Source organism: Typopeltis vanoorti, chromosome 3 (genome assembly GCF_054136105.1).
Source record: "Typopeltis vanoorti isolate ZY-2024b chromosome 3, IOZ_Tvanoo_1.0, whole genome shotgun sequence".
NCBI classification, from domain to species: Eukaryota; Metazoa; Arthropoda; class Arachnida; order Uropygi; family Thelyphonidae; genus Typopeltis; species Typopeltis vanoorti.
Window position 1 is genome coordinate 59,398,265 of NC_143551.1, and position 21,848 is coordinate 59,420,112.

At 35.3% G+C, this 21,848-nt stretch overlaps 1 protein-coding gene across 1 annotated transcript in view; it reads left to right on the forward strand.

Annotated features, from left to right (window-relative positions):
• The window catches only part of r (carbamoyl-phosphate synthetase 2, aspartate transcarbamylase, and dihydroorotase rudimentary), a 489,668-nt gene that overhangs the window by 363,778 nt on the left and 104,042 nt on the right, over nt 1-21,848 (forward strand). Inside the window, exons 28-29 of the mRNA XM_090390424.1 lie at nt 2,451-2,615; nt 8,628-8,759. Of these exons, the coding sequence (XP_090246550.1) occupies nt 2,451-2,615; nt 8,628-8,759 (297 nt within the window). The remainder of the gene's footprint in view (nt 1-2,450; nt 2,616-8,627; nt 8,760-21,848) is intronic.

Sequence of the window (21,848 nt, forward strand, 5' to 3'; positions counted from 1 at the left end):
TGTCTTCATACTCAACATTCCAGAGACCAGAAACCTCCTTAGTCAATTGTCTCTGAACTCCTAACATCTCTTCATCCTTTTGAAAACCAGGTGACCAAATCTGTGCACAGTAATCCATATGTGGTCTGATCAAAGCCTTATTATACAAAGGAATCATAACATCCTTACTCCTACATGTCAGTGTTCTCTGTATCATTCCCATAGTGTGCTGTGCTGACCACACAATTTTAGCAAAATGTTCCTGAAATTTCAAGTCTTCATTTACCAGGTCCCTCATCTCTGCTGCCAGATCTAAGATATGCCCACCAATCTTAAATTCTGTATCCTATCTGTACTTTCCAAACTTTAAAATCTTACACTTTACTGCTTTGAGCTTTTAGCTTCATTCATTTGCCCATTCAGAAAGTCTATTCAAATCCCCTTGCAAGACTACAACATTCGTTGTGCCCATAGTTCTTAACTTTGCATCATCATCAGCAAACAACTGTATCGCCATTCAAGCCCTTCTCAATATCATTTATATACAAATTAAACAGTAATGGACCCAAAACAGACCCCTGGTGACTTTCATCCTTTGGGATATCACTCTTCCATATATAACTTACTAATACCTATCGGACCACCAATCCAGTGCACTAATCTACTATCCAACCCCATTTGTTTCAGTTTAATTGCCTGTTTGTCATGTGACAATCTATCAAAGGCTTTAGAAAAATCTAAATATATCACAGTGCCCTTTATCCAATGCATGTTTCACCTTGTTATTGTAAGTAATTTCTAAAACGTGACCTTCCTTTAGCAAACCCAGTTCTGAATCCTGGTTCTCCCTGGCCTCTCTTTAATACCTTTACCACAATTCCAAACAAACAGATTGGTCTGTAATTGTGGTAGATTTGTCTGCTCAATCTACTCCTGGAAAGGAAGCCTTATGCACATTCTCATTACCATACCTAATAATCGAATCACCATACATAGTCACTCTTGAATCATTGGACATCTCTTTCATGATGCCATCTTTTATTCCATATTTAGAGAGATTAACAGGCATGTATAGAAGGGAGAGGAAAGCTATAAGCTTTCCTCTCCCTTCTATACATGCCTATTAATCTCTCTACTTCACTCTGCAGTTTCCTCATCTCTTGCCTTGTCTTTACCAACTCCACTCTCATATCCTGAGTTAGTTTCTTGCTGCTCTTCGCTATCTCTACCAGTTCAAATGTACTTTCATCCTAACTACCTATCATGCTCATTATCTATGCGCTTTCAACGCTGATTTCTTCTACTTCATTTTCTTGCTTCCAACGTTACTTTTATGGCTCTTATAATATCCTTGACATGCTTTCTCTCTCTCTCTCTACCATCACTATCATATCACAATCCCTTTTCTCTTGCCAATGAATATATTTCACAAAATATCCCATATCAAATCCTCTGCACAGCGATGTCTTGGCCACCATTGTATATATTTGCCATGAGTAACAGAATTGAGTGTTGAACACAGTATAAATATATCAAAAACAATATACACACTCAATGATAGTCATACACAAAGATACTATAGTTGGTAATTATCATTAAATTAATATTAAAACAATGACAGCTACGAGCTCATGATCATGTGGTCTGTCCAGTACACACCACCTGGCGTCGGTATGTCTGTGGATACGTTCATCCATGCCTGTATTGAACTGGCCACCATAACTTGTCATCCTCCAATTTTGTGTATTTCTGTTCTTTGAAACAGCTTTCTCATACCATTTTCCTCAAGAACTATAATCTCCATCTGCTCAAGCACAACAATCATTACTCCCCAAACATTCCTTTATATTGTGCTGTTTTGTTATAGACTTTGCAGTCTTTCATTAGTGGCTGATGCATAAAATAAAATGAAGTTCATTTGCTAGATTAAAACTGTTCTTTTACAGATTCATGATTCCCTTCACACAGAACTATATGCCCATCAGTGCAACCTCTAGCCATACTTATCTTCTCCAATACCTGAACTATTACTGCAGATATACAGATATGAGTGTAAACTTGTATCTTGGAATATACCCAAGGCATGGCTTATTAAACAGCCAAGCCAAAATTGGGTAACTCATTTATTCTTTCTCTAAAATGTGTGGTAGTATACGACCCCTCCCAAATGCATACTCTAGACTTCCTTGTACAGAATCATTTGCTAATATGATATATTCTGACAAAGTATTAATGAAATTTCACTACAGCCTATCATTAGTTGCTTTATAAACAGCAGCCAACTCCATCCTTCTGTAATCACTTTTATTTGCCTGATGAAAATATTCCTTCAGATTTTGCTTAGACCGATAGTGCAATTTTCTCTCTTGCTCAAATTTTTTCAAATTCAAGGATATATTAGTTCAATGTCAGTATGTATCACGATCTTTTTAAAAAAACATTCTTTTAACATTAGCTTTTTTTTTTTTCAGCTTGCCAAAGTAAGTGCACGATGTGATTATGCCTTTTTTGTTGGAGGTACTTCTGATAATTATGAAATGCTGCAACATGTTGGGAAAGGCGTGGCTGGATTAAAATTATATCTCAATGAGACATATGGTCCTCTTCACCTAAGCTCAGTTAGTGATTGGATGAAGGTAATTTTTTTACATATTTGAAAATGTCTATTATATATGTATAATATTATGTAAAATTTTACACATTTTGCATTGTGTAAAATGTGTATAAAATTATTTCATTATATTATATTTTAAATTAAAAAAAACGTTCACATATTAGCAATACCATATCAACTTACACATTAAAGTTTTGAATTCTCATATGCCATTGGTCATTATCGAAACTTTTTAAAAAATTTTAGAAGCGGATATTTTTTGCCTATATCACATAAAACAGTGATAATTTTTCTCAATAAAAGCATCAGTATAATTTTATTCTTATATTCAACATATAATAACAAGCCTATAATCATTTATAGGCTTATTATATGGTGAATATAAGAAAAAAAATGTATCCATCTTCTTTTTATGTGCTATGTTACCCCTAAAATGTATTTATTATTAAAACATTTTAAATAAATAAATACGAAGGTGTTTGACCATAGATGGCAACACTATTAGCAAGATTTTTTCCTTCTAAGTTGGTACATCTGTCATAAGCATCCACGTGAAATTGCAAGTCATTCTGTCAAGTAGTTTGTCTTATACAGCTGTCTGAAGTAAAAGTGTTGTCTGTATCCCTTGAAATGGATAAAATTGAGTATCGTGCAGTTATAAAATTCTTTGTAAAAGAAGATTTAATGCCAAAAGAAATTCATTCGAAGTTTATGGGGACTCTTCTCCTTCATTTTTGACAATTAAGAAATGGGCTGTCAAGTTTAAACATGGCCGTACCAGCCTTGAAGATGATCCACATGAAGGATGTCTAAAAAGTGTAACAACACCAGAATCATTGATCAAATGCACGATATGGTATTGGATGACTGATGAGTCAAAGTGTGTGAAATTGCTGAGACTAGGCATTTCAAAAGAATGTGTTGGATAAATTTTGCATGAAGAATTGTATATGAAAAAGCTTCGCGCAATAATGGGTGCTGCACTTGCTCACAGCAGATCAAAAACGCACTCGCATGAAAATCTCTGAACAGTGCTTGGAGCATTTTAACAAGAATAAACTGATGTTGTTCATCAATTTATTAATATGGATGAGACTTGGATTCACCATTACACACCAGAATCCAAACAGTAGACAGAAGCTGGTTGTTCAGCACCAAAGAAGACAGTCGGTACCATCAGCAGGAAATGTCGTGGCGTGGGTGTTCTGAGATGCTAAAAGGCATTTTGTTTATTAATTATGTTGAAAAGGGTAAAACAGTAACCAGGAAATATTATTCTGATCTTTTAACCAAACTAGATGAAAAAATTCATGCGAAAAGACCCGGTTTGCAGAAGAAAAAAATCATCTTTCATCAGGACAATGCACCTACCCACAAAGGTGTTTTGGCAATGGGAAAAATAAGGGATCTGCACTATGAATTGTTGGAACATTCACCCTGTTCCCCAGATTCGGCTCCCTCTGACTTCTATCTCTTCCCAAAATTAAAACTCTTCCTCGCTGGTCCGTATTTCTCTTTGAATCAAGAGGTGATTGCAACTGTAGAGAGATATTTTGCAGATCTTACTGAGAACCACTACAGGGATGGGATAATGGTGCTGGAGCATCACTGGAATAAACGTATTAGTCTTAAGGGAGATTATGTTGAAAAATAAGAATAGTTATAAATTCGTTTTTTAATTGCTAGGCCGAGAACTTTTCAGACCACCCTCGTATCTATGATAATTACAGAAGAATCCTGCTTAATGCTGTTTCATTATAGTGCTCATGCTCAGTAATTCCTGTGAGAGGCCATTATTGCTTTATCACTAACATTTATAGAGTCGTTCAGTGTATTTCTTTAGAATGCAAATACATAGTCAGCTGCCATGAACTTCTGCAACTACCAACACTATTAATACAAACCCAGTCCCTCGTCTAAAATGCAGTATTTGAGGGTCGGGGTTCTGGAAAGTTCTGATAAACACCAGAACAAAAATTAATTAACTTTGTCTTCTTATATATCCTAAATTTTTTCTTTTCCTAAAAGAACAAATTATTATAATTCGATGAAACATGGAGGATAATGGGTTTTAAGATATGTTCTTTCTTGTGGTTATATCAGTTGCTTGAAACTATTCAAAATTACAACATTTTGAATAGTTTTCCCCTTGGCACCTTGTCATGTGCCTTTTCCAGATCTACAGAACTTAAATACAGATTTTTGTTATATTCACTGTTTTCATCAGGGAGCCAGGGCAAGCAGTGAAAAATCAGCTACTAGACTCAAGCACAACAAATTCAACATCCAAAGATAGCAACTATCAGTATAAGAATTATTAATGGAAAGAAAATCAAGCTTGTAGAAGAACCGGAGAAGTATGTTGACATGATTGGCATCACTGAAAAAAGAAGCACAAAATGGGTGAAATCTGATTCAATTACAAGTATATAGGATGTTATATTCAGGCAATAATGATCAAGGAAAGGATGGAGTAACAATAGCATTAAACTGACTTTCCATCAAGAAGATAAACTTTTTGATGGAAAGGCAGGGCAGTTTCAAGTAGTTGTGGGCAAACTTCAAAATGCAAAAATGGACAGTGAAACTTAATTGTGCCTGTATTCCCACAGAAGATGCTGCTAAAGGAGTGGAAGAATTTTCCAAGTCATTAGAATAGGCCACTGACATAAAGAATAAATATGGGAAAAGTGGTACTTGTTGGAGATATAAACAGCAGTGTAGAAAGTGTATCTGAATCCCACCAGGCATATAGAAATGTTTAGGGAAATATACCAACCAGGGGCCTGGTTGGCCAAGTGATTAGTGTATCTGCTCTCCAGCCAAAAGGCTGCAGGTTCAAATCTCCCCCGTGAGCATGGATGTTTGTGATTGTTTGTGAAAATACTGGTGGTGGAGGTGGTTGACAGTAGATGGTCAGGTGGTGGGAACAGGGAGCCCACTAGCCTATAGCCATAATAATAAAGTAAACTATTATAAGAATAACCAAGATCTAGTTAGTAAGATATGGGAAGAGCATGGGGGCAACTCAGAGGTTTACCAGCACCACCATCTCTTTACATGGCCTGTGGAGCGCAGATAGCTATAAGGACTTAAAATAGCTTGGGCTTACACAGAAGGATATAAAAGTTCTTTCCTTGAGGGGCCCTACAGGGCAGCACACTGGTGGCATGGTGTTGCCACCAGAGAATAACTACAGTGATACCTCAGCTAACGAAGATAATTCATTCCGGAATCACATTCATTAGTCGAAACGTGATTTCCCATAGGTTTCTATAGAAAATCATTTAATTTGTTCTGGATGCTGCCTACTATTTCAAGATAAGTTTTATAAAATAGTAAAAAGCACACTATAAAAGGGCAAAAACTCACCAAAGGCTGAGATGAACAGCTATCCAATTGTTTGAAGGAGAATGGAAAGTAGAATGAAAAACTGACGATCTTTACACTATTATATACACTTTATTAAACTGAAAATATGTACACAACGTTTTTACTATTCTTCTTCCAAATTTTCAAAGTTTATTCAAGATAACTCCCCTCTTCTTCAGTAGCTGGCCTTTGTCTCTTTGCTAAAGGAGAAGTCAAAAATCTGTCCAAAGTTGATTGAACTTCTCTTTTTTTCAGAATGTTTTTAAAGTGATTCAGATACTTGTCTTCAACCAAGGCACAAAGTCTGTTCGTTTCAGCTTTGTTGGGATGTCACTTTGTAGCCAAAGACTGAAACTTTTCCCAGTAGTGCAGCATTTCTTTAATGCCACCTGTTGGCATTCTTCCCTTTTTATTGCTGTCCTCCTCTTCTGATGAGCACTCTTTATCTTCCTTGTCTCTTTCCTGATTCAGTTGCTTTTTCAACTCTTCAAGATCTTCTGTTGTCAGATCTTTTGAGTGTTCTTCAACTAATTCTTCTACATCTTCTTCATTTACCTCCATATATAATGCTTTGCCCAAGGAGACTATCTTATCTGCAATGTTATCAACTCACTTTTTGCTGTCTCAAACGTAAACAACCCAGTCAGGTTGGTGGGTCTCCCCTATGTGATGTGGTCAGCTCATTTCTTTGTCACACACACATACAGATGGAAAAGATAAGCTCCTGGAATGGCCCGACCGTTCATGTTTGCTGCTTTATATTAGCATGCGCATCCGCTAAAACATTCGTTAGCTGAGTCCGAAAAACAGCGAAAAAAATCTTCGTTAGCCAAAAAATTCGTTAGCAGGGTCACTCGTTAGCTGAGGTATCACTGTACAATGATAACTAGAACAGGCATAGGGTAAAACACTTGTAAAGACTTAGGCCTATACGAAGTCTGGACGAGTATAGGCCTAAGTCTTTACAAGTGTTTGTAAAGACTTAGGCTGGGTAGTACTACCCATTGCCAGTACAAAGATTAATTTAAAAAAATAAAAATAAATAAAAAATAACAAGTGGTGTACCACAAGGATCAGTGCTTGGTCCACTGTTATTCAACCTGCACATTAATGATATTGGTAAGGATTTGACAAGCGACATACGACTATTTGCTGATAATGCAAAGATAGGTAGGGTAATCAGGAATGCTACTGATATGCAGTACTTGCAGAATGATTTGAATAGGCTGGAACCGTGAGAATGGGAATATGGATGTCAGTAAATGTAAAGTCATTCACTTCAGGGTGATTAGATATCCAATGTCGTCAGGGGCGAATGATGGTCTTGAAATTGATGCTTGCTCTTGTTATCATTCAGGGAGTGAGAGGTTGATTAGCGGAATAATGAATTACTAACCATTTAAAACTATATATTTAGAAATTTATGTACATTTAATCATACAAATACAACATTTATTTTACAAATGATATTCTATCTTTTTCAATTTAGCTACTTGAATACAAATTCTACCCTACAGGTCTTCTTTATGAACTGGTCAATAACATCGTCATAAAAAGTTGGTTTTAACTTAATTTTCCCGAGCAACACGCACACTTGTAAAGGCTAGAGCTACTTTCACTGCATATGGCCTGTGTTTAAGACGACATGAAGGGAGCGGAAATGGCTATGTGCATGCATGAAATCACAGTGCTGTAGCTAGGACCTGTAAGCTCACACAACTGAGCAAGCCAAGTTAGCTTTGACTAGACAAGCAAGCATCGGCGTTCGATACAACGCAAAGCTCAATTATTGCCACGCAAGCTTAAGACATCTTCTTTCTACAAAAATAAAAGCCTAAATGGAATGCTTATAAATTGCATGCATTTATTAACAAACACATATTACTTCTTTCTCGATTAATGAGCCTGCGCACCAAGTATAGCAAGCATGGAAAATTCAGCACTGAATGTCATATTATATTGGTGGGATTAGGCTAGAAGAAACTGATGAGGCTAGGGATCTTAGAGTGTTAATAGATAGGAAGTTGAAGTTCAGGGGCCATGTGACAAAGATTGCAAATATAACTCAAATGATAATTGCAATGCTGAAACAAATGCTCACATGCAAAGATAAGGATTTTGTTTTGTCTTTTTACAAGGCCTTGATAAGACCTCACTTGAGCTATTGTGCATAGGTCTGGTCTCCTGGTTTTCGTTATGATTCTGATATATTGGAGAGTGTTAACAATGATATCAGGATTGTGGTTGTTTACCAGTCTTTCCAGATTCCCTGGAGTTCTCTCTTAATAATAAATAATAACTTATATAACATATCTTATGTTGATCTATTACATATCTAAAGGTGAATCTGGAAAGACTGGTAAACAAGTGGAACTGCATTAGAGTTATGATAATTCTCATTTTTTGTTCAAACTGAACAAACAATGCCCTCTCTAAAATGCCAACAAAATAAAAAAATAATAAAATCACCATAAAGACATTAAAATCATGGCAATTTGAAACAAATTATTAAATTTTCTCTGAATTTCAGTGTTTATAGTGCATTTCTGTGGTAATTTTCATTCTGCATCCAGAGATTATGTAATTTTGCTAATTTTATATTAAACAATATAAATAATTATATTATTAAAATGTGTATGTTATATATGTATGTATTATCTAGCATTTTGAGAGTTGGCCACGTCATATGCCTTTATGTGTACATGCTGAAGGAGCTACAACAGCTGCTGTCATTCTGTTAGCAAATCTTTATCAGCGTCCAGTTCACATCTGTCATGTTGCCAAAGAAGAAGAAGTAAGTTTATGTATATAACATACACAAAACCCACCTGTCGTGTTTAAGTTATATAAATGTGATTACTTAATAGCATTGAAGGTTTGAGGTTGATTGTACTTACTTGACACATTCACTGCTATATATTGTGCATTCTATGAATCAATGCTAGGTGCATTTTACAAATTCATTAAGATTGTGGAATGATAGTTTTATTATTGTAAAACTAGTATTTTTGAACTCTCTTAATTGCATCAAAAGCAAAATCCAAAAGTAATGTTATCCTGTTTTGATTTTAAAAATATATTTTCATTAAAATATAATACATTAATTCTTTTGTAACACCTTACTAAGGTTATATGCATGCCTAGGTCAATTACAGTTTTATGATTATAACTTGCTACATGATATACAAAGCAACAAGAGAAAGCAAAAAGCAGTCATTTTTTAAATGATTTTATTTAATGAACAATATCACAGTTGCTGCAATATATAAGTATCTTGAACTGCTGTATCGTCTACAGCTGCAGGGAATTTTTGAAATTTGATATCATTTTGAGAATGGCTTATTATCCCATAAATCAAATCATATCTTCCCATGCATTATGGGAAGGGTCACTACCCAGGCTGGTTTCGACCTTTATTGAGGTCTCTTCAGTGGGAGCCAGATCCAGAGGTGATACTAAGGTTGAAGTAATGCAGAAGTCATATTTTCATATACGAGTTGCCAAAAGGTGTCACACCTTATTATTAAATCACTCTGGATTCGAGAAAATTGTTGGAAGTTTTTTCACTTGGCTATACTATAAATTTAAAGGACATGACCTTTCCCATAATGCATAGCATTATACATGTCTGCAAGGAGATGTGCTTTGCATTATGGGATACTAAGGCAAGTGATGTGAAGTCATGTTACCTTTACCGTGAGTTGCCCAGTCCTGAAAATACTTGATGTGCAAACTTTTTTTGCTTACACTTGGATAAAGGATTAAGCCAAGTATATAATTTCTTGGTATCTTTAATTTATAGTATAGCCAAGTGAAAAAACTTCCAACAATATTATTGTTAAAATGAGGGGTAGTTACTATTCTAATTTCCCTCCAATTTAGTCATTGAAAATGCAATCAAAATTATTTAAAAATTAGAATACTACAGTAAGTTATCATAAAATTATCATATACATTTTTTTCATTTACCAAAGAGAATTCAAAATTATGTCATAGGTCTTTTACACACTTCTATATCAAATCAGGTTTATCAACAGATTTCAAAATGCCTCACAATTTGTTATTCCACCCTTTACTTTAGGTGATTTCCAAATGCAGTCAAAAACCTGCATATAACTTTTGACTCTCCAAAAACATTGAGTAATCTTTTTAAAGCAATTTTGATTCTGTGTCATCAGAAATAATGAATATAACTAGTATATCAATCAGAAAATCTACAGTCAAAACTAATAGCTAAATTGATAATACATATAATTTAGTATAGTTTTTATACTGCCGTGGGCCTGTTGTTGGCCACCTATGATGTAAACAGTTGATTAACACATTTTGTATATTATATACTGTATTCCTACAACAAAGTAAACTCAAGAAAAGAAAATGTTATTAAGAAAATATCATTACAGTACTGTACTATATTTATTGATACTGTAAGTTTACATTGTCTGTTTACAAGATGAATCGTCTGTCTGTCATCCTACATCAATATTGTCTTATATAATACAAAACCCTGTAGATGTTATGTATTACTAACTCTTCAAAAATGAAAAGATGTGTGAAAAAGAAATTCACATTTATTTACAGGTATAATCATTCATTCATTAATAATGAAGAAACAGCAATAATTGCTTTATGGTAGCCTAGTGCAATCGATAAGATTGCTTCGTGGTATCCCAGCCTATACACTAATGAATGAATTATTATAAAATTTTATTTTTATGCTAATTAATTTTAACTAATTAATAATAATTTTATGCAGTTATGATTTAATACTGCGAATGGCACCATGTGTGGTCTGTAAGTGTTTGTGTGCATAAGTTTTGACAAATATTTAACTTTTTATAATAGATCGGTGTATATTTTATGGTAGTAAAATAAAATAGACTAGTATCTACATATACTGTATGCATTCATGACGTAATTTTTTTTGATATTTCTAGGCTGTGTGGTTTGTCTGAGAGTTTTTCAAATTGTTGCTAATCTCCAAAAAATTTTCCAATATATTTATTGAAGGAAATCCACATATAAGTGAACCCACTCAGTTCAAACCCATGTTGTTCAAGGATCAACTGTACATTAAAGGATCAGTATGCCCTTCTTTTATTTTTTGGAAATAAGCTCTGAAAATACTAAAGGAAATCTATTATCATGTTCTTGAAAAGCTGTGGGTTTGTATTCATTGGGGGAAGAAGAAAAAAAACAGTATAGGGAGGACTGTTATAAAGAACAAAGGTAGATGGAATAGACGAAGAAGATAAGAGGTTCATTTAAGTTTGGAGTTGAGCATTTTATGTGGCACTGACAAAAGTTTATTTGTAAACCTATAGTACATTCACACTGTGTGTGGACTCAGGATTTTTCCCTTTGTTTTTGTGGATTTATATATAAAAGGATGGTCTCTCATCAGGTGATATCATCTCCTACCTAAAGACAGTGACAAATATCCATTCTTGCAGCAGGATTTGAACCTCTACAGCCTGTTGGCTTGGAGAGTGGACACACACTAACCACTTGGTCAACTTTGCCAAACTGAGTATAGATGTTAACCAGTGGCTACTCATGCTCTTACATAATTAGAAGAAAGCAGAGGAATAGTAGTGGCCATTTGGGTGGAGCAACACCAATGAAAGCATATGTCTAAAAAGAAAATGGTGAAACAGATTATCTATAAGAAAGTGATGGAGTATCTCAGTTATCATTTTAAAGTGGATTGTCTGCACCTTTATACTGTCAAAAACTCAAAGGTTTTGGGTGCATCACCTTAAATTTGATAACAGGTTAGTTGGATTTTGGATTTATAGTGTCAGACGTTGAGCAGGCAAGACGTATTTCAAGTAAAAAAAGAAGTTTCTTAGATATTGAGGAAGCTATGAATGTATATGTTTATGCCATGATAAACTAGATGTCAAAGTCAATCACAAGAAGAAGTGAAACTTACCTTCACTGGAAATTGGAACATTTTCAAAAGTAAGAGAAAATGAAGTAGATTATATGTCTTTCAGGCATAACAAGACAGGACTATCTTGATAGCATTGAAATGCAACCTTGTACTGGATTTATTTAGGAGTATAACATCATCTGCATAAAGTAAAAAGGTTAACATCTCCAATTTTTCTATCAGGTTTCATACCAATTCATAATGTGTTCCATATAGATGATAAATATAATAAAGATAATGTGCATCATTGTAACATGAAACCATCTTCCTGTACCTTCTTCAGTTTTAACTACTGACTTATGGCTCAAATATAGACTAGTATGGCCTGATATAACATGCCATTTGCATTCAAAATGCTACAGTTATATGATAACTATATTTTGAACAGCTTTTCTCTTGGCACCTTTTCATATGCCTTTTCCAGATCCACAAAACTTAAATACAGATCTATGTTATATTCCCATGGTTTCTTAGTTATTTGTCTTAAAGCAAAAGTCCGATCCTTTCAATCTCTATTTAGTCTGAACCTGGCTGCTGCTGCTTCTCCAAGCTTCCCTTCCACAATGCTCAAGTATACTAGTATAAATCTTACCAGAAACTCTCGGTAGTGAAATTCTTCTGTAATTTTCCCATTCAGTTTTATTTCCTTTTTTCATTATGAGAGCTCTGCCCCAATCGTCTGGAATTCAGTCCACTTACCACCAGGCCTTCTGAATTATGTGCAGCCACTGTAAAACTTTATACCTCCAGATTTGAGCATTTCTAGCTGCTTTCCACACTTCAGGTTTTTAATGGCTTTTTTCTGCTTGAAGTATTGATTGCATTTCTCTTAAGTGTTTCATTTAGCCATCTCTCTAAATTCTTACCTAATTCCTCTCCTGACCTATGTTTGGTTAGTTCCACACAGTGGCTTTGCTTTCTTACATTTTTCTCAGTATTCTCTCACAGCACAAGCTGACTTGCTTACAAGAACTTTCAATATGTTTTCTTCTCTTCTTGACTGTCTCTTTAACTTCTTGAATTCTGACTATGGAATTCTGATTTTTCTATCCTTGTGTACTACCTCACCACATGACTCTGGCTGAATCAATTGATGTTTTCTTGGATTTGCCATTGAATCTCCAAGGTTTAGCTCTTTTTCAAACTCTTTCATTTTTTGTGTATATGAGTCTATGGTTCATGTTTGAAACCTGCTTAACTTTCATTTGTTTTAAAACTTTCTTTTCAATATGAAATTCAATTTTATCTTGCTCAACACTAAATGGCGATAACTTCCAATTTCAAATCTTCTGTATATACTTGTCCTTAACCAGTGGATAAACATTGCTGTAAACAATAATATAGTAAGTAAGATTTTTCTTGTTCCTTGCATCTTTTCTCCGTGTGAATTTGTGCTCATCTTATGTTGGAACATGGTGCTAGTAATAACTAGTCCATTTCCTGAACAGAAATCCAGCAGGTAATTATTATTAGCTTTACTGTTTTCTTCAAATTTTCTCAACATTTATATACTTATGGTAATAATTTCCTACTCTGCTAAACCAAACAGAAGGGTAGAAAATCTAGAAGCATCTACAAGGACCAGTTTTTTTTATGAGCTGCCATCTCTCAAAATTCCTCCACTTCTTCCATAGTAGAACTCTGTATAAAGCTATAGGCACAAGTCTCATTTTCTAGTTACTCATTCTTATACTTGCTCACATTGCTCTACTTGATATTGCCTGCCATTCCCAAAGATGATCCTCATATTTAGCATTGAATACTATAGCTACAACTTCTTTTCCTTGATCGTTATTCCCTGAATATAACATCTTGTATTTTTTGCTTAGAAAAATCTCACCTTTTTTTCTCTACTTTGTTTCAGCAGTTATATCATATCAATTATATCAATTTGATACTTATCCAATTTTTCTGTTAGTTCCATTTCTTTTCTGTGGGTGCTTGTTATCTTACTGGTGACATAGCATCTTGAACTCTGCTGATGCTCAGTTTGGATTTATTCCAGCTACTGGAATAAATCCAAATTCCATTATTCCAGCTACTGGAAAATACACCTCAGCCAGTATGAAATAATGTCATGTTGTACCATAATTTTGTATTATTGGTGAAGCCAATAAGAATACAGTTTCATTGGCTAAGTCAGAAATTGTCAGCCCCATCCTTATTTGCTCAGTATCCATATAGATACCTACCATGCCACATGAAGTCAAGAAGTCTTTAAAGACTATAGGGAGGTTTCCTCCCAGTTGACCAGCTTTTGTCTATAAGCACCTGCTTGTTTGTTAAATGGATTAAATCTTTACTCTTGATAATTCTGATTGATTTTTAAAGTCTATGCACCATCAAGGAAATTAATCTCAAAACATTATTTACATGACTGGCAGTTGCAACATATTCTTTCATGGGCATCTCCATGAAGTCTGTAGACTCGAGGGAGATCCCAACACCAAGCACTAACCCTAAATCTTGCAGACTCACATCCCCATATACCACTTTTTGATATCTGTCAGTCAGCCATCCTCTTATCCATGCTAATATTCAATAACCCAAACCTATTTCTCCAGTTTATGTTATAGTTTATCATATTGTATTCTGTCAAAAGCCTTAGCAAAATCCAAAAGTATCATGGTGTATCCATTCCCCGTGTCTAGTTCAATGGTAATGTTGTTATAGAATGCAAGCAAGATGCTACAACATGACCTTCCTTTAGTAAACTAATGTTCTCATTTGCAAAGTAGAGATTTGCTTTAAACCATTTCTGAATGCAAGCCCTAACCAATTTTTCCAAAATCTTCACCACCACTCCTGAGATATTAATTGGTCGATAGTTGGATACATCGGTCTTTGTACCACTCTTGTGTAATGTAATTGCCATACATTCTTTCCATTCTGGTGGAATCTTCCCTGTTCTGAGACTCATATTAAACAGCCTGGTCAAAGGAATGGCCAGTTCAGCTGAACACTCTTTTAGCACACATGCTGATATCCCATCAATCCCCTATTGCCGAGTTCTTATTTAATATGTGCAACAGCTCTAATACCTCATCCTCATGCACCTGAGTTTCTTCATCCAGTGAAGAAGTAGCAGTGAGCTCAGTGTCATGTACACCATGTTGATAGCTTTTAACAAAATGGGTCCTCATTAGTTGAACAACCTCTTCTGCATCTGTAACCCTCACACCAGCTGTATTTGGAAGTTATTCTTTCATATTCGTTCTTTCTTTTACTTGCAGAATATCAATAGAATTCTTGTAGGTTGTCTTTAGCATGCAGAGCCAGTTTTCTTTCATACTCAAACTTTGCTTTCCAAACAACAGTTGTGACTATTCTAGCCTGCTGCTGCTTATAATTTTCATAAGACATCATGCACACAGTATTCCTTCACATCATCCTTTTCTTACAAATCTCTTGCTTAATAAGATTACACGTACATTTGACTCATACCCTATTTATTCTTTGAACTCTTGGGACAGATTCTGATATTGCATCATTTAAGTATCGTTTAAATACTTCCCATGCACTGTCGATATTCTTCCCATCCATCAACTGATCCCCTTCCACTAAACTTAGTATAATCCTCAGCTTGTCATAATTTTCTGCTTTGTGGTTCAGCATCCACAGTTCAGATTCAGATGTGGTTCAGATTCCAAAATGAGCACCGCATGATTACTGTCACCAACCGTTGGCAGAATAGTTACATCTGACACTATTATCAAATCTAACACTTTTTGACTAGAGTTCCTTCTGTCACATACCGCTTGAGGAAGTTGTCCCCCAACAGCTCAATAAATGCATTTTCATTCTTCCCGATTCTACTGCTACCTAATCAGTATTTGGATAATTAAAGTCTTCCGTGATGATTACTCTTTTCGCACTCACCTTTTCTATTTGGTAATACATTTTTTCTTCACTGGCAACTGATCCATCAGGTCTGTAACAACACCCCACTGTGTATTGATCTTGTTAAATTCCACCTCACACCAGATGGCTTCAATCTCACTGCCACATGAAATACTGTTAGTAGTAATACTACAATCATAGGTCTCAACTCTAACTGGATTCAAGTCATCCGATATCATTAGCAGCACGCCCTCTCCTCTCCTTTTCACTCTATCCTTCCTAAAAATAGTGTACCCTTTACACTCAATACCAGTTAGAATGCCTGATTCTGATAGCCAGGTCTCACTAATGTCTGCAATCTGAGGTCCCAACATATTGACTAAGGCAACAAAATCCACTCCTTTGTTTCTGATACGCCTATCATTTGTGTACAGACATAATATGTCTGCATGGCACAGTTGGACAACTTGCAGATCTCTATTCTTCTCTAGTGACTTATGTATGCTGACATCTTTGCTCATGTTTGAGCCTGAACTGGATGAATACAAAATTGAAATCATTCTCTTCTCGTTAACATTTCTGTGACAAAGCCCATTTCCATCATTAACACAGTTATATAACATTGTTGCTCTTACACTCACATTCTCGCCATTCCTCCCTTTATCATTTAGCTTCCCTGACTCTCTGTGTTAGGTCTCATACCAGTTATTACTTGTTCTAGACTCCTTATACCAAACGCATTCAAGTCTTATACAAATCCAATCTTCCCTCAAACTCACTTCGCACATCCAAAAACTCACATCCATTCCTTCTACACAGAATGAATTACTAAGGCATGACTTATCCTTAACAAAACCATGCTGCCCTGCACACAGTTTCCATCTCTATCTGCCCATTTTCCTGAATTTTGACCTTGACCACTGTTCATGGGGTGCTGATCAGTAACTAATTTGCAACCTCTGTCTTTGAGCATTCTCCTTTATGCAATGGAATTATTTCCCCCTCTTTTCACACCCTTGGGACCAACTCAGAGCTGAGACTTAAACAATCTCAGCTCCTGCACGGTCATCTTAAGACCAAATTAATATTTTTTAATTTATATTTTTTCAATTTGAAATTTTTTGACTACTATTTCAAAACTTTGATTTTTTTTTTTTTTTGTTTTAACCTAGATGGCGCCATATTAGGACTTTAGTCTTGTGTTGCACGCTGCAATCACTTATACTAGCCCCCACTGTTACACCGGATTGTGGTTGTCTTACATTTGTAACAAACTTTGTGTTGTGTGCTCTGAAGATGCTGGATATAATACCAGCAAAATATTAGCTTTAAGTTAATAAATAGTTATTTTCTTAACCATCTGTGTTCTTATTATACTGTGAAACCTATTACAACAGGAGTGTTCAAAAGTTACTGCCAATTCTTAACACATTCTTGTAATGTGTGAGCAGCTATACCATTTAATCCCATATTGTTTTCACATCAAGATTCTGTACTATTCTTTGTTCCTCTAGTTCATATGCTTCTATTTCTGTATCAGACCCTGTCATGTCTAAAAATATCTCCATTTGGATGATACACCTTTGTTAAGTGATCACTCAGTAATCCATCTATTTTTTGCTACATTCGGTCACCTCCCTACCATCAGCATTCATCAGAATTGTTCAACTGTGCTCATTTTTTCCTTTTACTTTCCTCATATTGAAAGAACTCTTTGTGATTACATTTTGGTTTCTGCAACCAATTTATCATGCTCTGATTTTGCCTTATCATATGTGTTTCCCTTCACCTATGCTTTTTAATTCTCAGGTACTTGCTTACCACCATTCTTTTTAAATTAGCTCTATGAACCCCTAGCTTCTTAATGATGCTACCATCCATTTAACTCCCTCTTAGTTCATCCTATTTATTGTAGTCCATTACTACTTCCTTCAGACAACCCCTTATTTCTTTTCCCATGCATTATAAACATCCTTTCCTTACAGTTTCTTATACTGTATTGTATAAGAAAGTGCCATCTTAGTGCAATACTTTTGTATTGCACTAAGATGGCATTTGCTTTGTAATTCCACATATACCTATTTTTACCTTAAAATTCTACATGTTTATTCACCTCCCAAGTCAAGACCAGAAGATTATTATTTATGATGTTATTACTAGAGTAATAACATCAGAGGACTTGTCTATAATTAAAGTGGCCACATTCAGATGCTGAGTGTAATGCCAAATCTAGCTGGCATTTTCAAATTTCTGGTATCTTCCATTGCATGCCACCTCAAGTAGTTGTCTCTTAGTCGTCATCAAATTCCTGATATGTGCCCTCAAGGTGTACAGGATATGATAGTACTACATGAAAAATTACATCATTACTAACTTCTTATCTACAATTTTCCTCCAAATCAGTCTGTTACCTGTCAAGACTCCAACATTATTAGGTCTTATATTTCTATCGTCTAAGACACTTTTAACTGTATCACTCCACCTATGTCTTGGGATTCCTCTGGGAAGACCAAGACATAGGTGGATTGATAATTGATAATCTTTCCTCTCCCATTCTGTTTAAGTGACCATACTACCTGAGATTAGCTCTGTTAACACATTCCTGGATGTTAACAATATTAAGTTCTTTCCTAATATCCTCATTTTTAATATGACATTGCCACTGATGCCATCTGTTCACCCCTCTAATCTTTTTCAGAACTCTCATATCTGTGGTCTTTGGTCAAGTATTTTATTTCTAACTCAGCTCTCAGATCCATCAGTTAAAATTGGCTTGAACATTGTCTTGTATACAACTAAACAACTAATTTAGTGTTTTGACTAATATCTCTCTTATTCCATATAAATTTATTCAGTTGACATCCTACCATACCAGCTTTGTTGATTCTGTTGTCTATTTCCATATTTAATTTACCATCTTCACTAAAAATCATGCCTAAGTAGCTGAAATGGTTTACTTGTTCCGTAGGTTCTCCATTCACAGAGTTGATATTTTCTTGTCTTTGTCTTGTTATTGTTGACCTTCATAGCATATCTATTACAAGAATTATTCAATTTAGTCAGGGAATCTTGCAGACTTGTAGTAGATTCTTTTAGAATTATAACATCTGCATAGAGTAAAGAGCTGAGATTAACATCTCCAATTTTGATATTAGGTATAATAACACTTTCCTTCATAATGTGATCCATATAAATGTTGAATAAGAGAGGGGATAATGTACATCCTTGTCTGACACCAGATTTAACATAAAACCATCTTCATGTACTTCCTTCAATTTTAACTGCTGACTCAAGTAAAGATTAAGTATTGCTTGATATAATGCTCCATTGACACGATACAACTCTAGCACTTTGAACAGCTTCTCTTTTGGCATTCTGTCATACACCTTTCCAGATCTACAATACTTAAATACAGATCTTTGTTATATTCCCATGGTTTCTCAACTATTTGTCATAAAGTGAAAATCTGATCCTGACAGCCTCTATTTGGCTTGAACCTAGTTTGTTCTTCACCAAGCTTCCCTTCTACAATCCTTCTCAACCATTTCCCAAGTATACTTGCATAAATCTTACCAGGAACACTGAATGGGGAAATACCTCTATAATTCTCACATTCAGTTTTATTTCCCTTTTTATATATGGGTTCTGTGAGAGCTCTACTCCAATCATCTGGAATTCGTTCTCTCTGTCCAGGCCTTTTAAATTATGCAGTACAGCCATTGGAAGACTTTTATACCTCCATACTTTAGCATTTCTGGTCAAATATCATCTACTCCCACTGCCTTTCCACATATGGATATGTATTCCTTATTGTATGCCTTGTCAGTGTTTTTTTACCACTGTGCTGTCACTGATTGTTTCATTTAGCAATTTTTCGAAATAATTACTCCATACATCAAGGATATTTTTCTCTCCAGTTTTCATCTCACCTTTATCATTTCTAATTCCTTTTACAGCACTCTTTCCTCCATTTCTGAGCTTTTTCAACAGCCTCCAGAATATTTTGCCACCTTCTTGATATTTATTTTCTATGATCTTACTAAAGTTTTCCCATGACTTTTGTTTAGCTAGTTTTACATTTTCCACAGTGCTTAGCTTTCTTATATTTGTCTCTGTATTCTCTATGAGCATACACGCACTGACTTATTTGCCAGGAACTTTGATGTGCTTTCTTCTTTTCTTTTACTGCCTCTTTAACTTCCTGTGTCCACTGTGCGGTTCTGATTTTTCTATCCTTGCAGATAACCTCACCACATGCCTCTTTGCCTGAATCAGTCAAAGTTTTCTTCAGGATTTGCAAACTATTTCATTTTTTCTTGAATAATGTTTGTGCATTTTAATCTTTTTAAATCTGAGAGCTGCTCAATTTTATTCGCCTTGAAACTTTCATGCATGTTTTTGTTTTCAGTATGAAATTCAATTTTATCCTGCTCAGACTAAATGGTGATCACTTCCAATTTCAAATCCTCTGTGCACTCTGGTGTCCTGTACCAGTTGGGAAACATCACTATCAGCAATAACATAGTCAATGAGACTTTTCTTATTCCTTGCCTCTTCTGTCCATGTGAATTTGTGCACACTTTTATGTTGGCACATTGTATTAGTAATAAACAGTCTATGTCCTGAGCAGAAATCTAACAGGTATTTGCCATTATTATTAGCTTTGCTCTTTTCTCCAAATTTTAACAAAATATTTTTGTGTCTGACAATCATTTCTTACTCTGCTATTTAGATTCCCAACAAGGACCAACTTTTCCTTTTTTATTATGTCAGTTGCTTTCTCTAAACCCTCAAAAAATTCTCCACTTCTATCTTAACCTTTTATGGGACCATAGGCACAAATAAGTCTCATTGTCCAATTCTCCATTCTGATATTTGCCCACATCGCTCTACTTGCTATTGCTTGCCATTCGAGATTAGCCTTGTATTTTGTGTTCAGTACTATAACTACACCTTCTTTTCCCTGATTGTCATTCCCTGAATATAACATTTTGTATTTATTGCTCAAAAAAATCTCGCCGGTTTTTGTCTTTTTTGTTTCAGTTGCCCCTATTATGTCGATCTGGTACTTATCCAATTCCATAGCTAGCTCCATTTCTTTGCCATTTAGGCTTCTTATATTGATAGATCTTGAACTCTGGTGATGAGTTGGGGTGTCTTTTAGGATTTGTTCCAGTAGCTGACTTTTCGCTGTTCACTCTATTTCCCTGGCGAAAACAACGGGGACCTTGTTTAACCGGGCAACGCCCCAGCTGGCATGAAATTCTGTCAAGTTGTACCATCATTTTTATATTTTGGTTTAAGCACAATAAGAATGCAATTTGGTTGGCTAAATCCCAAATTGCCAGCCCATCCTCCTTCATTCAGTATCCAGGTAGATACCTAACAGGGTGCACCATGAGACGGTGAGGATTGGACATTAGGTCAGAAGCCCTGGTCAGTTTTCCACATTCCTTTAAAGGCTATGTGGAGGTCTCCTCTCAGTTATACAGCTCTGACCCTTATAGCTGAACTAATTTCTATTTCCTTCTACTCAAGTATCCTCTTTTCAGTCTGTTCCTATAGTTGAGGTTCCCCATAATAATTACCTACTAGCATAGAGCACAACCAACTACATATTTTTGTCCTGTTCACTTCAAATGCTTCTCTGACCTCCTGAATCACTGTTTTTTGTTGCAAATCATCTGTTTTCATCAGCAGTACCCCCCATCCTATTTTCTATGGTCTCTAAAAAGTCTATCCCTTGCATTGTATTACCCATGCATTACTAATGCAAAAAAGCTCACTTTCTTATTCTGAATGCTACTGGTATTAGTGTACATAAAGTGCACTAGGTTCACAACATCCATTACACTTTAACTGTTTCATTCTGATTACCTTCAGAACTATATTCACTTGCCTCATCGGTGTGCCCACACACACACACACACAATCTTTCACCTCTACTCCCTTCCCCCTCACTCTAGTAATTTGTTTTTCTGATTTTATGTACAGAGTTGCTCCATTCATCAACACTTTCTCCAGATTCCAGTGAAAACTATTAGCCTTTTATAAGTTTTTTCATCCATTGAACTCGCTCCACCACATACAAACACAAATTGCAAATCA